At 48.9% G+C, this 20820-nt stretch overlaps 1 protein-coding gene across 2 annotated transcripts in view; it reads left to right on the top strand.

Moving 5' to 3' along the window:
* Positions 1-18008, top strand: part of ZNF592 (zinc finger protein 592) — a 50634-nt gene extending 32626 nt beyond the window's left edge. For both annotated transcript variants that reach the window (XM_040968500.1, XM_040968499.1), the window contains 7 exons: positions 6505-6683; positions 11390-11566; positions 11730-11889; positions 11995-12282; positions 12409-12521; positions 12957-13092; positions 14393-18008. In XM_040968500.1, coding sequence (XP_040824434.1) covers positions 6505-6683; positions 11390-11566; positions 11730-11889; positions 11995-12282; positions 12409-12521; positions 12957-13092; positions 14393-14941 — 1602 coding nt within the window. In that variant the 3' untranslated portion in view covers positions 14942-18008. The remainder of the gene's footprint in view (positions 1-6504; positions 6684-11389; positions 11567-11729; positions 11890-11994; positions 12283-12408; positions 12522-12956; positions 13093-14392) is intronic.
* The last annotated feature ends 2812 nt before the right edge of the window (positions 18009-20820 follow it).

Here is a 20820-nt window from a genome sequence, read left to right as displayed (position 1 = left end):
TTAAAAAATCTTCTTCCTCATCTGTTAAACTTTCCTGATCAGTTTTACAATATTTTACATTATCTTCAGGACAGACACTTTCCATTGAGCTATAGCTAAGGCCTAAGCCTCCCTTCTGAGGATCAAGAAGGGGAGTATGTTCTCCCTGCTGAGCTGAAGGCACAGGATAAGGCTCAGGTCCCACATCTAGTGCCTGCCGTAAGACATTCCAAATGGCATATGCCGAGGATGGCATGCCCACTCGTCCATTACTCCTATACCATCTTTTCATATCATTTCCTACCTGGTCCCATGTGTTTAATTCTAAAGTGCCCTGCTCAATGAACCACGGGCTAACTTTTTGTACAAATTGTAAAAATTCTAATAATTGCTTCTTGCTAACTTTAATGCCCTTCCTATGTAAGGTATGTTTAATAATATCAGCATATAAACTTCTTTCACTAGAATCGCTCTGGCCCATTTTTACAGCACAGAGGGTACACAACTTCTCAATATAAGTTCTGACTATTCACCCCTCCTAACCTGACCTTCTGTCAGGGGGCCTGCAGCACCCTGGGTGAAGTCCTATCCACGCCGAAAAGAGAAAGAAAAGACTTACCTTCGTAGAGCACTCACGTTGGGCGCCACTTGCCGGAGTCCAGCTCCAGCTGAGTTCGGAACTCGCGAAGGGTGCGTGGATGAGGCGCAAAGAGGAAAGAAAGAGACGGACCACTAGGACTTGGTGATCATAATGGACAATGCACAAAAGCTGTCCGCTTTATTTATACAAAATCAGTCAAATTCTGGCTCAGACTTTTTACGTCATTAACAAATGGATATTTCTAAGGATAATTCTGCCTTTAGTTTTACTTAGAAACAATAGAAGTTCCTGCTAGGATTCTTATCCTACAACTCAATCTTGTATCACAAAGAAAAGGAGAACTTAAAGATCAAGGAGAGAATGAAAGCCTAAATACAGGTCCCTTGATTAGCATAGGTTCAATGGGGACAGTTAAGATAATAGGAATGACAAAAGGCCCCATTTGCAAAACATTGACCTCCAAGTTCAGGCTGAGCAAAAGGTTAACCTCGCAGTAGCAAATGTCAGGATGGATTAGAATTCTTCCACAGGGTGGTCCAGTGTCCATGCAAAAGAAGGTGGAGCTGCATTCAGGTGGTTGTAGAGACATCCGCCGGGTGAACAGCGGGAAATTCCTTGCGGCCCTGCCTGCAATGGAACACTCTTCACCCCCTCATGTCCTCCACATCTACTGCATGGACCCCAGCAGTCCTATGACTGCTGCTTTGCTCTCCCACCCCACCACCTTGCTGAAGTAGGGGGGCAGCACAGAGGGACTCTGTTTTTCTTGTTAATATTTATTTTATTATATAATCATTATCCTAGCTAACAGGAATTCCTTTGTGTCATTTAATAGTCTATTCACATTCTTCCAATTATGTCATTTTAATCTATATCCAAACTTGGGCCACACATTCCATTTGTTTGTTATGTCTCTTAAATTGCCCTGTCTAGAACAGTACCTCCTCCCACCACATCCCATCAGAACACTTTTTAAAAATATTTATTTGAAATGCAGAGTTAGAGAGCGAGATTGGAGAGGGAGATCTTCCAACCCTAAGTGGACACAACAGGCAGGGCTGGGTTATGCTGAAGCTAAGAGCCAGAAGCTCATCCTGGGCTCTGGGCCCAAGCCTTTGGGTCATCTGCTGCTTTTCCAGATGCGTTAGCAGAGAGCTGCTAGGACTCCAGTCGGTGCTCCACTGTGCGATGCCAGCATCACAAGCAACAGCGTAGCCCACCTCCTCACAGTGCTAGTGTCTACCCCCCTTTTGACATGCTGTGCATTTGTTGAAGAAACTGGATCCTTGAATGGAGTGTTTTCCAAGCCAGATTCTGAGTTTGATTGCTTTCTCACACAAGTCCTTTCTCCCTGGCCCTGTAGTTTCCCTGTCTGCTCGAAGGCAGTGATGAGGACCTGCCTGGATTCGGGCTCAGTTTTGCTGGGGATGGCACCAAGGGTGTCGTGTTCCTCTCTTTTGGCACTGTCAGGAGACTTAATGTGCCTGCCTCACTTCCAGGGTGCTGGGCTTGATTGGAGGAAAGTTCTTCCACACCCCCTCAGTTTTACCTCATGGCTTTAGTAATGAATCAACAGTTGCTGCTTGGTGCTAATTTCAAAAGGATGTGTTTCTTACTTCATTCTTATTTATTGGTTGGAATTGTGTATAACAGTATACCTACGCTGAAATATAGTTTATGTTGGAAAAAATGGAAGAGAGTGGGTGCTTTGACAACATGGAATGATGTTCTCAGAGCCTGCTTTTTAGCTGTGGTGGAGCGCATCTGCCCTGGAGCTTCCCCTTGCAGCCCTTTCCATGCACACCTCCACAGTGCTCTGTGCAGCCCGGCTGTGTGGCAGCCCAGCTCCAGAGACTTCTCTTTTCCAGCCGGCACCCTGCGCCCAATCCACCCTGATCCTGTCCCTCCTGCTGCAGCCCACGGCCGCCACATTCTGTCCTCTGCTTCTCAGAAGGTGGCCACTGCAGGGACTTTACACAGCATCATCCCATGGTACTTCATCCAAATTATAACAGGTGTCAGAATTTCTTCCTTGTTCAGACTGGAGAAGTGTCCTCGTTTGTAGTCTGTTGCTGGACACTTAGCATTATTCAATCAGAGAAGCAAGCAAAGAACATGAGTATACTCTTGAGGTCTTGCTTTGAATTGTTTTGGGTATATATTGAGAAGTTAGTGGTCATACGACAATCTGGCTTTTTTAAAGAATTTTTTTAAAAATTTATTTAAAAGAGAAGTGGACCAGAGAGGTATGGAGAGACTTCTGCTATTTTTAGTTTTCATGTCCTAATGAACTCACTGTGACAGGTTGTGTATACACTTGTGTATGAACATAATAGGTCATTCTTTTTGATGCCCAACATTTCACACCCATATCTTTCTGACAAACTCTGTAATTCTTAAGAGGTTTCATTATTTCACAGTCCAAACAAAATATGCTGGGCCTATTCCTTTGCTAAGCCTAGAACCAGCTGTTTTTCCAAAGCAGCAGTTTCCTTTCATTGAGGAAAGGGGTTTAGAGGCCAAAATCTGGGCACAAGCTATGCCCCTGGCTGTTGTGCTCATCTCTCCATCTTGTCTTTCCAAATGACCAGAGGTAGAAGGCGTTTGAGTGCAAACTTAAGCTCAACTTTAAGATAATTGAGTTTTTAAGGTAGCTAATTTTATATTGAATATTCTGGTTTCTGGGCCCACTGCAATGACTCAACGGCTAAATCCTCACCTTGCAAGCACCGGATTCCATTTGGGCACTAGTTCCTGTCCTGGCAGCTCCACTTCCCATCCAGCTCCCTGCTTGTGGCCTGGGAAAGCAGTAGAGGACAACCCAAAGTGTTAGGACCCTGCACCCGTGTGGGAGACCCAGAAGAAGCTCCTGGCTCCTGGATTCGGGTCAGCTCAGTCCAGCTCTGACCGTTACAGCTATTTAGTGAATGAATCAGTGAATGGAAGATCTTTCTGTCTCTTCTCTCCATAAATCTGATCTGCCTTTCCACTAAAAGGACTAAATCTTCAAAAAAACGTTTTTGGTTCCTAGTATTTTCCTATTACATACAGGTATTCATAAAGTTATATTCATGCACACACATATGCATACATTAACAGACTTCAAAACCAGCACTATTCCTAACAGGGCAAATATATAGTATTTAGTATATTCCCAGTTCTTTTTGTCTTTAGGATGGATCAGACTAAGGATGGGCACTGGAGCAAAGGTTAACATAAGAGTGCTTAAGTTTGAATCCAGCTTACTTCCAATTCCAACTTTTTTTGCTAATGCACACCCTGGGAGGCAGCAGGTGGTGGTTCAAGTATGTAGATCCCTGCCACGCACCTGGGAGACCCAGGTGGAGCTGCCAGCTCCTTGTTTCAGCCTGGTCCATCCCCGATTGGTACACACGTTGGAGATATCAACTAGTGGATGGTACAACTCTGTCTTTCTCTGCCTTTTAAACAAAATCAATTAAAATTTAAACTCAGAAAATATATTGCACTAAGGACATATAAATCTTTGGGAATTTTTTTTTTCTTGGTTACGTCACAGGAATATGTGTTTAGGCAACTTGTTTCTATTTTTTCAAGATTTGTTTATTTGGTTTTTCTAAAAGATTTATTTATTTTTATTACAAAGGCAGTTATGGGGCCCGGCTCAGTGGCGCAAGTGGTTAAGGTCCTCGCCTTGCACGCCCGGGATCCCATATGGGCGTCGGTTCTATCCCCAGCAGCCCCGCTTCCCTTCCAGCTCCCTGCCTGTGGCCCGGGAAAGCAGTGGAGGACGGCCCAATGCTTTGGGACCCTGCACCCGCGTGTATCTTACAATCCTTGTAACTAGGGGATCATGGGAGACCCGGAAGAGGTTCCTGGCTTCGGACTGGCATAGCATCGGCCGTTGCGCTCACTTGGGGAGTGCATCATCGGGCGGAAGATCTTCCTCTGTCTCTCCTCTCTGTATATCTGCCTTTCCAATAAAAAAATAATAAAAATAAATATTTTTTAAAAAAAAGACAGTTATGCAGAGAGGAGGAAAGACAGAGAGGAAGATCTTCCGTCCAATGATTCACTCCCCAAGTGACTACAACAGCTGGGGCTGTACTGATCCAAAGCCAGGATCCAGGAACTTCTTCCGGGTCTCCCATGTAGGTGCAGGGTCACAAAGCTTTGGGCCATCCTCGACTGCTTTCCCAGGCCACAGGCAGGGAGCTGGATGGGAAGTGGAGCTGCCGGGATGCCAGGAGCTGGGAATTCCATCTGAGTCTCTTACCTGGGTCACAGCTGCTTTCCCAGGTGCGTTAGCTGGAAGCTAGATCAGAAGCAGAGCAAACGGGACTCACACTGGTGCCTACGGGATGCTGGCTTTGTAGGTAGTATCGTAAAGCATTGTACCACAATACTGGCCCTCTGCTTTTGCGTTTTTAAGTAACCTTTTGTTTGGCGAGTTTCATAGTATTGGCATTTTTTTTTAAAGATTTATTTTTATTATTTTTTTATTGGAAAGGCGGATATACAGAGAGGAGAGACAGAGAGGAAGATCTTCCATCCGATGATTCACTCCCCAAGTGAGCCGCAACGGCCGATACTATGCCGATCCGAAGCCAGGAGCCTCTTCCGGGTCTCCCACGCGGGTGCAGGGTCCCAAAGCCGTCCTCGACTGCTTTCCCAGGCCACAGGCAGGGAGCATAGTATTGGCATTTTAAGATTATGTAACAGATAATTCTAAAATGAGATCCCCTAGTTACAAGGATTGTAAGATACATTTAGAAAGGTCTTGCTTCTACCCCGACCTTCCCCATTCAGCCTGTTACCTCCTTTCCCATAGGTAGCCATTGTTAAACTTTTTTTTTTAATTTATCCCTGTATTATGCTTTTGCCTGTTGTGTGCGTGCACGTGTGCTGTTCTTGCTTTTATATGAGGTATAGCATGCTGTGTGTGTGTTGTTCTGCAACTAAAATAAACACTTAAAAGAGAAACCAGAATGTTTTCTTGTGGACTGTCCCACGCATGTACGAAAGTGGGAGGATGCTCACAGTGGAACCCCTTTAACAGTGACCACCTCGTGTTCTGTCTTGGTTCAAATGTTTTTGGTTCCATTCTGGTGGGCTGATTAGTTTTAAACAAATCCCAGTGGCCCCGTCTGTAAAACAGGGGTACCAGAGCTTTTCTTTTTTTGTCAAGGGCTTTTTGCATCTGGATACTAATTATAATTTCTTAATCTCAAATCTTGATCTTGATGTTGAATGTCCTGATAGTGTCACCATTAATTTAATGATTAGATATCTCTGGGTCATCTCATTTTACTCTCGGCTTGTTTGAATCGGGATCTAACCAAGGGCTGCGTCTTGCAACTGGTTGAAAATACCTCTGACAGTCATTTATAAGCGGTCAATTCTGCTTTTCTCTGCCCTCCCCCACCCTTGCAATTTATTGAAAAAAACAAGAACAAAAACTGGATTGAGTGCCTGTAGCACTCCACTTCCCTACTTTTTTCCTGGAGCTGGGAACAAAACTGCTGCCTTACCTGCACTTGTCTGGGGGTGTGCTCGTTAGCTGGTGCCCAGCAGGCTGGAGGGAATGGAAAGTCACTAATCTGCCTACAAGGGGTACTGAATAGGTCCCTCTCCAATGGGTCACTGCAGAATCAAGGCCCCAGCCTGCCTGGGTCTGGCAGTGCAGCAAGATTGTAGAATTGAAGGTGCCCTGGGCCTCCACAGAGGCCAGACTAGGCTTCTGGTAAGCCAGAGGGGGGGAACACGGGCCTGAGGGTAAAGAGGAAGAGTGGCAGGTATGTTTGATGAAATCCATGGCCAGGCAATTCCTGCCTGAGTGCCAGTGCCACTCTGAAATGAGGGCTAGGGGTATCTCAAGTATGCCTGGTAGCTGGGGAGGGGCCTGCAGCACCTGCGTGACCTGCTTTCTCGGTGTTTTTTCCTAGACTTGCCAGGTATGCCAGATGCTGCTGCCCAACCAGTGCAGTTTCTGTGCCCACCAGCGGATTCATGCACACAAGTCCCCCTACTGCTGCCCGGAGTGTGGGGTCCTCTGTCGCTCTGCCTACTTCCAGACCCACGTAAAGGAGAATTGCCTGCACTATGCCCGCAAGGTGGGCTACAGGTGGGTGCTGCCTGGCTCATGGTCCTGGTGTGGCTCAAGGGCTGGGCCTGGTCCTAGGCCATAACTCATTTCAGGCTGAGGTCTTCATCTTCAGAAGGCGTGGGAGCATGAGGTCAGTTGGGTAACACAAATGGTGGCGGCTTGTGGATAGACACTACTCACTTGGAAGAGGACAGGACAAGCAAAATGAGGAATAAGGAAAGAATAAAATATTGAATAAGCCCCTTTTCAGGAGAAGGTAATGAGGAGATTGGCATGTGTGTATCGCTTTGTTAATGTTGACTTTGAAAGTGCATGAATTTCGCTTGCTCACAGAGTTTGTCCCATGGTTGAGCGTGTTTAAAGCACTATATCGGTGACATGTCTACTAATTGCAGTACCCTGCAGTGCTGTCCCTTTTGTTCCTGAGTGGGCTGTGCGACACCGACTCAAAAGAGCTCGACTCTTCATTTTGGTGACTTTGTCAGTTTGTGAGAAACAGGAAGAAACTGAGAATGGAAAAAAGTGATCGGCCTTCTAGCTAATCCAAGAAAACTTGACTTGACATTAACTCTTCTCCATTGGGTCAGTCAGGAAGGTAGGAAGCAGTTTTCAGGAGCAAGATCAAAGTGGAGGAGAAACCTACCTGTGAAACTCACTGAGCTGTAAACATTTACCTTGACCCGGTTAGTTCTCCTTTAACTGACCTAACAATAGCTGGGAGTTCATTTTCAGTTCTGAAAATTATTTTTGACCCAAGTTTGGTGTTAAGGCATTATTGATCCAGTTCCTCTAGCTTTTGCTGCACTGCTGCCTTTAGCAACATGGTTGTGGTGCTCTGGGTAGAAGCCAGGGGAGCGTCAGAAAGGAGCTATGAGGAGGTTGTCAGGTGGAACATGGCAGCAGGAGAAACATGTTTGGCAGAGGCCCAGTTGGGGGTCACAGGAATTGTGAGCAGTGGCGTGTCGGAATGGGGTGGGACTTTGTGTCCTTTGGCAGACATCTTGGCTTTGTGCAGCCAGCAGTTAGGAGCCAAGAGGGGCGTGCACAGGGGAGCCATGTAAATGCTGTGCATGTCAGCAGGCTCCTCCTGGGGGCTTCCTGTGAGGCGGCTGTGTTGGCCAGGTGCCACATGGAGTACTTCAGGGAGACCTAGGCCACGGGGTGGAGAGAGGGACAGCAGGCGGGAGAGGAGCCCAGTGAGTATGGATGGAATGACAGCTGGACATCTTGCGTGTGCCAGGGAGGAACAGGGAACTGCTGTCCCTGGGGTTTCTGTCTTGGTGTGAATTTTCATAAGAGAAATCTGAGTCTACCAGCTCTCCCATCCTTCTGTCCCTAGACAACTGTCACTTTACTTTCCATCCCTTATATCTGCCTCTTCTGTGCATTTCATGTAAATGATAGAACACGCTGGCCTAGAATGATGTTTTTAGAGTTTATCCGTGTTGTATACTTTAGTATTTCATCCCCTTTTGTGGCTAAATGATTCTGTGTTGTGTGGAGAGAAGTTCCCCTGTGGATGTGCGTTCCTTGGGGTGTGTCGTCCCAGCAAACAGATGAATAAATTTACTCACTTTTTAAAATGTTTATTATAGGAACTTTAAACTTAATTCACAAAAGCTAGATCATTTTCTAACCAATAAACAGAGAGTAACACATGATAACAATGTTCCCATGTGGGAAACTCGGAAGAAGCTATGGGCTCCAGACTCTTGGCTTCAGATCTGCGCAGCTCTGGCCATTGCAACTGCTTGGGAAGTGAATCAGCAGACGGAAGCTCTTCCTCTCTGTGTATCTGACTTTCCAATAAATAAATCTTTTTTTTTAAAGATTTGGGTCTCTTCTTCTGGGTCTCCCACACGGGTGCAGGGTCCCAAGGCATTGGGCCATCCTCGACTGCTTTCCCAGGCCACAAGCAGGGAGCTGGATGGGAAGTGGAGCTGCCGGGATTAGAACCGGCGCCCATATGGGATCCCAGGGCGTTCAAGGCGAGGGCTTTAGCCACTAGGCCACACTGCCGGACCCAATAAATAAATCTTAAAAATATATATATTGTCCCTCTCACTTTTGGTTATTTCCATTCCACTGAACTGTTCTGTAGAGTTTTACAATGCCACTGTAGGTTTTTACAATATAAGTTTTAAGTTTTATATTTTTTTTCTAAGACAGTTGTAAATAGCCTGTACATTGTGTGTGTACATAATTTATATGTGTTTTATGTAAAAGGTATGTGTGTAGTTTCTTAATACGTATTTTAGAATTTTGGTAAATTATCATGCTCTTAATTATTTGGAGAGCAGCCAGTGGTGTCCAAAGGAAGTGAGTGCAAGGGTACTTCACAGAGTTCATGGAAAAGTGGAGTAAAAGATCTCTCCATTTTAGTGCATGCATTTTCATGGAAAGCTTTCTCACAATATGCATTTCCATCCAGTTTTGGGTGACTTCATGTTATTTTCTTATTTGTGATTAATTGGCAGTTGGAAGTATTTTATGTGTCTTTCTGTGCAGGTCTTCGCCAGTTTGCTGCCTTGAGCCCTGCACTTAGAATATTTTGCATGTGTCTTACCCCTTTGTAGTTTTAATTAAGTTTCTAAAAGAACATCTGCTGGGAAAATGGAATATATGTTCAGTGACGTTGAAAAGAGTGTGTTTATATTGTTTCTGAAGAAATTTGGTCGAATAGTCACTTAAGGGTTTTTGTTTAGTTGGTTGATTTTGGTTTTTAGTTGTTTGTTTTGTAGATTTGTTGATCCGTTTGAAAGGCAGAGTGACAGAGAGAACTTCCAGCCTCTGGTTCCCTTCCCAGAAGACTGCACTGCCCAGGGCAGGGCTGGACTGACTCTGAGCTGGGTCTCCCAAAGGGTGGCAGGGAATCAGCTACACCGTTGGCTGCCTCTCGGACACATTATCAAGAGCTGCATGGATGCAGAGTGGTGGAAGTCAACGTAGGCACTCTGGCATGGACCGTAGGCCTAAGGAGCAACAGCTTAACTCATTGTGCCACAGTGCCTGGCCCAAGCCAAGCAGTTTGTTTTTGTTTTTCTTCTCCTTTTTTAGATTTATTTATTTGAAAGGCACACAGAGAAAGAGAGGGAAGAAGAAAAATCTTCCTTACATGGGTGCAGATGCCCACAGCAACCCAGGTGTAGACCAGGCTGAAGCTAGGAGCCAGGAACTCCATGCAGTTCTCCCCCATGGGTCACAGAAACCCAGGCGCTTGGACTGTCCTCTGCTGCCACCCTGGATGCATTGGCAGAAGCTGGGTTGAAGCACAGAGCAGTGGAAACTGAAAATGGGATAAGGGTGTCCCCTGGGGTACTTAACCCACTACATCCCAATTCCTGTACCTCAAAGAATTCTTTTTTTTTTATTAAAATTTATTCATTTTTATTGGAAAGTCAGATATACAGAGCGGAGGAGAGACAGAGAGGAAGATCTTCTGTCTGATGATTCACTCCCCAAGTGAGCGCAACAGCCAATGCTATGCCGATCCGAAGCCAGGACCCTCTTCTGGGTCTTCCACACGGGTGCAGGGTCCCAAGGCTTTGGGCTATCCTCGACTGCTTTCCCACGCCACAAGCAGGGAGCTGGATGGGAAGTGGAGCTGCTGGGATTAGAACCGACGCCCATATGGGATCCTGGGGCGTTCAAGGTGAGGACTTTAGCCACTAGGCCATGCTACCGGGCCCTCAAAAAATTCTTAATGAACCAAGTCCTTTCAGTAGAGCAGTAGTCTTCTAGTGCCTCTGGAATGTCAAGGCTACAATCCCTGGCAATGCTGCAACAGAAGGATGAAAAAAATGAATGATAGTGAGCAGGGAAGGGTTTTCTCTTGGAGGGGTATCTGGTGTAGGAAGTGGCAGGAAGAAGCCCTGCACATGTAAGGGGGACTGGGGACCTTACGGTTTAGATTGGCATGGAGGAATGTCATGTCTTTCTGTGATACTGGAAAAATGGGAAGACAGTATTTATGGAGTTGAAAGAAGATGTCCGTATAGCCTCAATTTCAAAAAAGTTCTTTGAAGCCATTTTTTTACTTCATTTATTCATACATTATAAAAGCATGTATCTACAATGCAAAAGCTGGAAAATACAAATTGGTAGAAAGTAAAGATCCTTCATCCCCCACCACCCAGGAGACTGATTGGCGCTCGAGTCATACCATCATAGCCAGGCCAGTCTGTGTGGGTTTTGGGCTGCCGTTGTAGTGCAGGCTCTTCCTTTTATTGCCCCATGGACGGCCCGCTGTAGAGTGTGTCTTCCTGGGCTAGGGGCCTGTTCATTTGAAGGTGGTTTTTGTCGCAGTGCACAGAGCACTTCCCAGTTGGCTGTATTATCAGGGGCAGTACCTGCTTGGTCACTACCGGTCTGTGCGAAGGCACAGATTCCTACAGCCTCCTGCTGAACTGGCTCTTGGATTCGTGCAGCCACGTCATGTGGACGGATGCTGATGCTGCTAAACCACTCGCCTCCCTCTCCAGCTCCCGCAAGCCTCTCAGGTGGGCTTGAACTTGTGACTTGCCAAAAAATTGCCTCTGACCAGTGGTGGGGGGAAGGGAGGACTTCTCTCCGCTCCTGTCCCAGGTCCCAGTGGTGCAGTAAGGAAGCGTTCCAACTGTGTATGCGGAAGAGGGGAGACTGAGCACCTAGGGATGGGCAGGATCCCTAAGATGGCTCGGTGCCTGCCCTTCGTCCACAAACACACCACCCTCTCTGCTGCACAGGTGCATCCACTGCGGTGTCGTCCACCTGACCCTGTCCTTGCTGAAGAGTCACATCCAGGAGCACCACTGCCAGATTTTCCACAAATGTGCATTTTGTCCCATGGCCTTCAAGACTGCCAGCAGCACTGCAGAGCACTGCACTTCCCAGCACTCCAACCAGCCCCACAAACCCTCCCAGTGAGTGCACTCCAGGAGCACAGGCTCGGGGGTGGACAGGGAGCCGGGGCTAAGTGCAGGAGTGCTAGAGCCTGCCAATGTAGGGGGCAGAGAGGGGTGGAAGCCGGGGGGACTCCGCCGGCAGAATCCGGGCCATCTTGTGTCCTGGGCCTTGTCTCGTCAGGCTCATTTATAAGTGCTCCTGCGAAACGGTCTTCAACAAGAAGAGACACATGCAGCAGCATTTCTACCAGGACGTCAGGGAGGCCCAGGCGAGCGTCTTCAAGTGCCCTGAGTGCCCACTTCTGTTCCCACAGAAGCCGGAGTTGATGCAGCACGTCCAGGTGCGGTGCTCAGGGAAGAGGCTGGGTGGGCACCTGCTGTGGGCCGAAGGCCTGACTGTGCATCTTTCCCTTCGCCCAGTCAGTAATCGCTCTCCCCATCCCCAGAGCACCCACGGTGTCCCCCGGAATGTGGACGAGCTGTCGAGCCTCCAGTCTTCAGCAGACGCATCCTCGGGCCGCTCCAGTTCTCGAGCCCCCACCGAGTCCCCAGCTGCTAGTGTGGCTGCCAGGGGCAACTCCCTGGCCCCGGGCCGTTGGGGCAAGCCTGACAGCCATCGCAGGGTGGACGCCAGACCCCGGCTAAGGAGCACTGGCTGGACCTGCCAGGAGTGCCAGGAGTGGGTTCCCGACCGGGAGAGCTACATTTCCCACATGAAAAAGAGCCACGACCGGGTGAGTGTAGCTGCATGGGTCCACAGAGAGGCTTCCAGATGCTTTGGGCAGGCTGGGTCCCTAGCTGGAGGAAGATACCCAGGACCATCTTCCAGCTCTGACATGTCATTTCTTCCTCTCTCACAGACAATGAAGCGGTACCCGTGTCGGCAATGTGAGCAGTCTTTCCACACCCCCAACAGCCTGCGCAAACATATCCGCAATAGCCACGACACTGTGAAGAAGGTCTATATGTGTGGGTGAGTCCCTGGGGATGCTGCTGAGGGGCCTGGCGGCTAGGGGACCCTGTCCAAACCTCATCTCTGCTGTGAACACAGGGCTGAAAGACAAGAGAGTGGGAGTTTCTTACTCTTGGGACAGACACTCCCAAGCCTGCCCTGTCTTCCTGGACCTGGGCTACTCAGCTGGTCAGTGGGGCAAGTACTGAGGGTTAAGAGCCCCCCCAGGATATGGCCCTGCCAGTGACATCTGCCAGTGCCTGGAATGTGCCATGGCCCTTGCACGCTGACTGCTCACTCCGCAGGGGGATTCCTGACACAGTCTGAGGCTGTGGGCCAGGTGTCTCACAAATTTGTGTTCTGATTGGCAGCCACCTTGGTGAAACAGCAGGTGGCACTGGCCAGCCTGAGGACCCCCCAGTGGGAGCCCAGGGCCTGAGCTTGCCTGTTTTGTAGGTTCTGTGGCGATGACAGCCCCAGCTTTCCCCGCCCCTCGCTGCTGGAGAGCCACATCAGCCTTATGCATGGTATCCGAAACCCTGATTTGAGCCAGACATCCCACGTCAGACCAGCGGGTGGACGTTCCTCTCAGGTGGGTGAGGGCTGAGCTCTGGGGAACCTGTATGTGGCTGTGCCACAGGGCAGGAAGAGTGACACGTCCCACCACGTGAGTCAGTCTCAGAAGCTTGCGATGCCACGTTCTGGCTTCTGTGGCAGGAGTGCCCTGGCAACATGACCCTCCTGGTGAGTGCATGTGCTCTGCAGATGCCAGCACATGTTCACGCACCATCCTCTTTCTATCTTGCAGCAGGGGCTGGCAGGGCCAGCAGGGCTGCCTCGTCAGGGGAGAATTGTGACAAACTCCCCTCCTCCTCCTCCTCCCCCATGCCGGCTACAGGACAGACCAGCCCCAGACCCGTTCCTGTTTCTGTTTCCAGTCACTGTGGGCTTCTCCGTGCTGTAGACTTGGCTGGTCAGTGGAGTGTCTCTGCTGACCTTTGGTGACTTCTCTCCACAGACTTTACCTGTACATCCTCTCCTGAAATGCGCATGTCCTGTGATGCAGCATTTGGCCCTGGCTTTGGGCATAAAGAAATGTCTGAGATGCTGGCTGTAGTATTGTGTGGCTGTTGTCCACCAGAGGGGACTGTTGTCCCCACGGCAGGTCTGGGTGCTGCTGTTCAAAGACGGGGGTGCTCCACGTGTGTGCTGCTAGGGATAAGCTCCAGGGAATGTTCAGGAAGGAAGGTGTATGTGGGCCACTGTTGCCCTGTAGAAGACAGTGGTGTGGTTTCTGTGGGTTCTCTCAGAAATCATCACCCAGGTAATCTTTGGAGATGACCTTCCCATGTCTTTGGGATGCTGCCTCATGTGTGTGTTCTTTTTTTTTTTTTTTTAAGATTTATTTATTTATTGGAAAGTCAGATATACAGAGAGGAGGAGAGACAGAGAGGAACATCTTCCGTCCAATGATTCACTCCCCAAGTGAGTGCAACGGCTGATGCTATGCTGATCCAAAGCCAGGATCCAGGAACTTCTTCCGGGTATCCTACACAGGTGCAGGGTTCCAAAGCTTTGGGCTGTCCTCGACTGCTTTCCCAGGCCACAAGCAGGGAGCTGGATGGGAAGTGGGACCACCAGGATTAGAACCAGTGCCCACATGGGATTCTGGGGCGTTCAAGGCGAGGACCTTAACCACTAGGCCACACCACTGGGCCCACATGTGTGTTCTATTAAAGAACTGAAGCAAGTGAGACTAAAGCTGGTGTTCTTGGCTGGAGCATGCCTGGCCTGGCTGTTGGCACCGTGAGTCCTTCAACAGCACCAGTCATGTCAGGGTATCTGTGTCCAGGGTTGGACGTGGACTCCACTCACACTGTCTTTCCTTTCAGGTGAACCATCTGAAAAGGCCGCTCAGTGGAGCCGGGGACACTGCAGGCACTAGCAATGGCATAACTGTCCCTGCCACCAAAAGGCCCAAGTCCGTTTTCCAGTGTGCAAAATGTAGCTTTGCCACAGACTCGGGGCTCGAGTTCCAGAGCCACATACCTCAGCACCAGGTGGACAGCTCCACAGCCCAGTGTCTCCTCTGTGGCTTGTGCTACACCTCCACCAGCTCCCTCAACCGCCACCTCTTCATCGTCCACAAGGTGAGAGACCAGGAGGAGGAGGAGGCAGAGGAGGCAACAGCGACTGTGCCGGCGACAGTGGAGGTGAAGATGGAAACCTCGGAGGAGGCCGAAGAGGGCTCCGGGGAGGAGGCACCTGGGGAGACGAGAGAGAATGGACTGGAGCCAGGTGCTGGTGATCCTTTGTTGGTCAACATGGAGGCAAGGAGAGCCCTGGGCCTGGCCCTGCAGGAAGACACTGCCCAAGACACTCAGGGCCAACGCACAGCCTCTCAGGACCAGGCCAGCCCTGCACCCTCTCCTCAGGTGTGACCGCAGGCTCTGCACTGTGGACGGCTCTGGCCCTGTGTGCGTGTGCTGCAGGTGCTGGGGGTCTCCAGCCCCACCAGACAGGGGTGCTGCTGGGGGCCCTCTCGGCTCTGAACTTGCTTCGGTTATTTATGGCTTTGTGCTGCTTCTTGGAGTCCGACTCTTGTCTGTGTCCTTCCAGCCCCAGGTTGCTTATGGGGCCTGCCCCAGTGCTGTCCACCTGGCTGGAGACCCTCCGTCTCTGTGCTCTTTGCAGGAGTGCCCTGCCTGCTGCCTTCAGCCAGGTGACCCCTCAGAGCTCTCCTTCCACCACCTCTCCCAAGCAGGGACCGAGGGCTGCTGCCACAGGCTCTCTGGGATAACTCTGCCAGCCTGGCTTGGTGGGGGTCCTTGGTCATCCTGCCCTTCCTTCCTGTCTTCTGATCCTTTTCTCTACAAGTAGCCCTGAGAACACATTGTCCCATGGCGCATCATGTCTTGAGGGGGAAGAAACTTGGTTCAGCCTGTCTGGGATCAGGAGCACAGGAGGCGTGGCAATGGCAGGTGCTGGGGGTGGACCTTGTTCTGCTGCTGTTTTGGCCTTTCCCTGGTGAGTGGGATTTGGGGCACACGGACCATGGCTCCTGTGCCATTAGAAGAGATGCTGCCCCAAGCAGGTCAGCCCCTTATCCTCTTGGCTACACTCATGTTGCTCAGACTACATTTCAAATAAAAACATCTTACCATGCAGGTAGGCTCTTGTATTGCCCTCATAGTGAGCCTGGCCCCACCCCACCTGCCCAAGGACCCTCCCCAAGCTTCTGTTTGTCCTGCCTCTGAGGACACTACTTCCTCTTGTCCAAGGAAGGACCTCTCCATGGCCTGAACTTGTAAATTACCAACTGGGAGCTCCCCTTATGTTTCCTGGTTCTCTAGAGGCTTTGTGGGTACCTGGGGATTGTCTTGGTGCCCCCTAAGCCATCTTGAAGGTTCCAGGTCTCCCCTGGGCCAGTGGCTGTGGCTCTAGGGCCTACTGAAGTATTCTGGGCAGCTCCATCTTCCTCCTAAATGGGTTTTCAGACTAGAAGAACCTTTCCTTGTGAGGAAGCATTGTGTAATCCTCTTCTTGCAGCTTTCTTGAGGCCTCAGAACTAGGGTTAGGTTTGGCTGGCAGGATGTCTTATCACTGAGGGTGGAGTTAAGGCCCGCCCAGGCAGGAGGGGCAGGGGAAGAGGTTGCCCTATCCTCTGACCTCACACCCAGGTGGCCTGGTACTGGGGCCAGCAGGATCCAGGATGGGGGAGAGGAGTGGGCACTTAGAGATGATCTTTTGGAGGAAGCGTTGAATGTCAGTTAAAAACAAGGTCAGATAAACATGCGTGACCTTTCACATTTTCTCTCAGATACCAAATTTGTAGGGGAAATGCTAATGGGAACGCTAATGGACAAAGGTTAGTGCTTGTCTGGGTTTCAGAGTGATTCTGGCTGCACTGTTTTACTGATTGCTCTCTGGCGAGGCTGCCCCCTTCTTGCCTCCCACACAGTGAGGGCAGGCAGGGCTTATTTCCAGCCACCTGGAAAGCCAGTGTGAGCCCCGACTTTGCTGTTACCCCTTCCTTAATTCCAGTTACAGGGGCCAGCTCTGTACTTTGGATCTGCTCACAAGGACAGTTCTGGGCTGGTGGGAGGATTTGAAACAGACAGCTGAACTCCTTTCTGTTCAGAACCAGTGATGGCTGGAGTTTAGGCCATGTTGCCTGAAACCGCAGGTCTCCCCAGATCTCTCCTTTCTGAAGTGGTTGCAGGTAAAGGAGACAGAGCTGCCACCTAGGAAACCTGGCTCATCACTTGGGGTCTGTGCTGAACCAACTCTGAATGAGCCCCTCTCAAGCCCCTCTCTCCAAAATGGAGCTGGTCCCTTGCCATCCCACTGAGATGGTAAATGTGGGGGATTCTCTCATGGGGCATGCCTGACGCTTGGTGCCCATTACCTGCTGGGTTGGCCTGGTATCCCTGCCCTCTTGTAATAGCGATGATTTGGGTATTCTAAGCCCTGTTCTTTTGCCCAGGATCTTGCTGAACATTCATATGATTCTCTCATCTTGTTCTCAAAAATCCATACTTGCACTGGGAGTTACGCGACTGGCTGAGCCACCTGCAGGGCCTTCGCTGCGCCCTGCCCATCCCTCGCTGTGCTGCCTTAGAGACCAAGGCTGGCCACCAGCCTACTTTCTTCCTTCCCACATAGGCAAACCCCACAGGTTCTATCTAGGGTTGGTCTGTCTGTCTGTCTTGTCATCCCAAGTGAGGCCCCACACACACATCACACTTGCCTCTCACCTCCTGAAGTGCAGGGCAAAGGTCTGTGAGCTCTTTCTTTCTGCTTGGGCTTCACCGTGTCCCATGCAGATAGCCTAACCCCTTGGAGTCCAGTGTGTCCAGATTTCTCTTCCTGGCTGTTTTTTCATGGTTATGTTATCACATGTCATCATCAGATGGTGCTTGCTGGAACAAGCACTTAGCCGCACGTCCTGCTGCCAAGAAGGTGCCGCCGATCCAGTTAAACAGATAAGATGCCTGGCCTTGTAAGAAACTCCGACTTAACACGCTTGAAGGCTTCACCAATGACTAGTATTTATTTTCTGACTGCTTTATCTTTGTAAAATGCTATGCTAAATCACTATATGCTAATTGTTGTAGGAAGACCTTTCCCCCAGTAAAGTCATTTTTTTTTTTTTTTTAAAGAAACCTCTTAACAGTTGTGGCCCAGCAAGTTCATCACTTGGCCCTCTCCAAGACTGAGGAAGCTGTGTGCCCCACTTAGCACTGTTTTCAGCACCCAGCAGCTTCTCGGATGTTTTGTTTGTTTGTTTTTGGAAAACTCATAACATATGCCTGGCAAGACACTCAGCAGTACAAAAGTAATCTTTCCGATGGAAGGCAGCCGCCAGTCCCCTTCCCCTCCCTATCCTTGAGTTAATCACTGTTATCTCTATCTTGTGTATCCTTCCAGAGCGATTCTATGCATTTACAAGTTTATAAATATGTATATTTATATATCTATTTTTAATACAAATGGTAGCATTCTGTACACAGTGTTCTGAAGCTTGCTTTTTTTCCCCCCACTTGTTCCGTTTATTTGGAAAGTATCTCAACTCAATGTCCTTGGTCAGGGTAGTTCTCAAAAACACTTCACACATGAATCCTTGTGAATAATGGCTCAGAAAGTGCCAGTGGGTGTGTGTGGGAGAGTGTGTGTGTTTGTGACAGACAGAGGAGTGTGTGTGCAACTGCTGTGACTACAGAGTTCTCGCGGGGTGTGACCTCATCAACACAGGTCCTTCCAGATCATGGTACACCTTGATTTTCTGAGGGTCGCAAGCTGCTATTCCTGTTCTCCATGAACATGATGCTATAGCAACATCTGTTGCGACCTAGGGACAGGGGACCTTGGACCCCTGGAGAGAAGAGTGGATGTCAAGGCCCAGGGAGTCTTGGGGCTTCCTGTTCAAAGGGCCTTTTTATAATACAAAAAATGAGTTAATGTTAGCCGAGAAAACTGAAGGCGCATATTTACAATCTCTGCCCGCCAGCTCCCGCCATTCCCATTTTTGTCATTTTGCAGTCCTTGTTCGGCACCTTCAGAGCTCAGCACACCATCATGGGCATGACGATGGCCAACACTGACACTTTGCTGGCTCACCTGCAGGCGGTGTCCTTAGTCACTCTCTCAGTCCTATGGAAGACAGTTGTTTTATCTTTTTGGAGACACTAAAACTGGGCTTCGGGGTGCCAGAGCTGCTGTTCACCCTTGAAGGAAACCATCACTGCAGTCTCTCTGGGTTTGTATCCTACATTTCCCCTCTTGATACCATGTCATGGCCATATGCCACATTGCTGCATAGCCTTTAAGGCATCATTTTCAGTCACTGGGGGACAAACTAGCTTGCAATCCGCATATCCCACATGAGAAATGCTTGGGATTAGAGTACCAGCTCTGATCCCAATTCCAGTTTCCTGCTAATGTGCACCCTGAGAGGCACCAGGTGATGGCCCAGCTATCTGGGACTCTGGCACCCACAAGGGAGACACAGATGGCGTTCCTGCTTCCGATCTTTGACCTGGCTAGCCTCTAGCTATTAAAGGCATTTGGGGAGTGAGCCAGTATATGGAAAACACATGTCTCTGATGTCCAAATAATTTTTTTGCTTTTAGGAATTGTAATTACTTTCATCCTGCCACATCAACCTGATTGATGTATCTCCTGTTTGACATTTAAATTCTGCAGTTCATCACTGCAATGCAGAATTACTTCCTTAAGAATTCATCCCTAGACTTCGCTGAGTATACTCACCAGCAGCGAGGAGGCCAGTCGCTAGAGATTGGAAGCCCTCGCTTCCAGGCTCTGTAACTGACAAAACATCCTACTCTCCTTTGGCCTCCGTTCTCTCAGTCATTAAGTCAAGAGAGTGTTTCATATTTCCTGGGGACCTTGAGTCTAGTTAGATTTTTATCTTCTCACTGCTATGTTATGTTGATGTCAAAAAGTGAAGATTGGGCCCGGCACTGTGGCCTAGTGGCTAAAGTCCTTGCCTTACACGTGCCGGAATCCCATATGGGCAACAGTTCTAATCCCAGCAGCCCTGCTTCCCATTCAGCTCCCTGCTTGTGGCCTGGGAAAGCAGTTGAGGACGGCCCAAAGCCTTGGGATCCTACACCCACGTGTGGGAGACCCAGAAGAGGCTCCTGGCTTCAGATCAGCGTGACTCTGGCCATTGTCACTTAGGGAATGAATCAATGGACAGAAGATCTTCCTCTCTGACTCTCCTCTTCTATATATATATCTGACTTTGTAATATAAATAAATAAGACAGTGAAAACTTCCATAAGGCAATGACTTCTTGTAATTCCTCTTTTGCCTAATTGTCTTACTTAATTTTTATCCTAGATATACATAAACATGGAAAAGAACCTTCTCCACCTTTCTCCCAAGCAATATTACTTTTTTTTTTTTTTTTTAGTTTTTAAATTTGTTTTTATTGGAAAGGCAGATTTACAGAGAGGAGAGACAAAAAGAGCTTCCATCCACTGGTTCACAACCCAAATGGCCATGGCCAGAGCAAAGCCAATCCAAAGCTGGGAGTCAGGAGCTCTCCCACATGGGTGCAAGGATCCAAGCACTTGGGACATCCATTACTGCCCTAGGCCATAAGTAGGGAACTGGTTGGGAAATAGAGCAGCTGAGACACCAACTGGCATCCTTGTGGGATGTTGGCACTTGTAGGTAGAGGATTAGCCAGTTGAGCCATCACACTGGCCCCTAAGCATTATTTTAGATGTGTTTCAACGTTATAAATACGACATACAAATATAAATACTTACACATTTGCAGAGTGCTAACTCTTTTATAAATACCCAATTTGCTTTTTTGTGAACTTTTTTTTTTTTTTTAGATTTTATTTTTATCGGAAACACCAATTTATAGAGCAGAAGAGAGGGAGATCTTCTACCTGCTCTGTTTACTCTGCAAATGACTACAACAGCCAGAGCTGAGCCAGGAGCTTCTTTCTGGTCTCCCATGCAGCTTCAGGGTCCCAAAGCTTTGGGACATCCTCTATTGCTTTACCAGAACACAAACAGGGAGGTGAATGGGAAGTGGAGCAGCTGGGACATGAACCTGTGCCCATATGGCATCCCAGTGTTTGTAAGGCGAGGATTTAGCCATTGAGCCATCACACCAGGCCCCTTAGTTTGCCTTAAGCAGACTTTCCAAGTTTTGTTTAAGATTTATTTATTTGGAAGAGTTACAGAAAGGGAGACACAGATGGAGAGAGATCTTCCATCTGCTGGTTCACTCCCAAATGGCCACAATTGTTGGGGCTGGGCTATGTCAAAGTTAGGAG

The sequence above is a fragment of the Ochotona curzoniae genome, unplaced genomic scaffold (assembly GCF_017591425.1).
Source record: "Ochotona curzoniae isolate NIBS_2020 unplaced genomic scaffold, NIBS_Ocur_1.0 scaffold_4701, whole genome shotgun sequence".
NCBI classification, from domain to species: domain Eukaryota; kingdom Metazoa; phylum Chordata; class Mammalia; order Lagomorpha; family Ochotonidae; genus Ochotona; species Ochotona curzoniae.
Note: the sequence above shows the minus strand (reverse complement) of the source record. Positions and strands in the feature narration are given on the sequence as shown.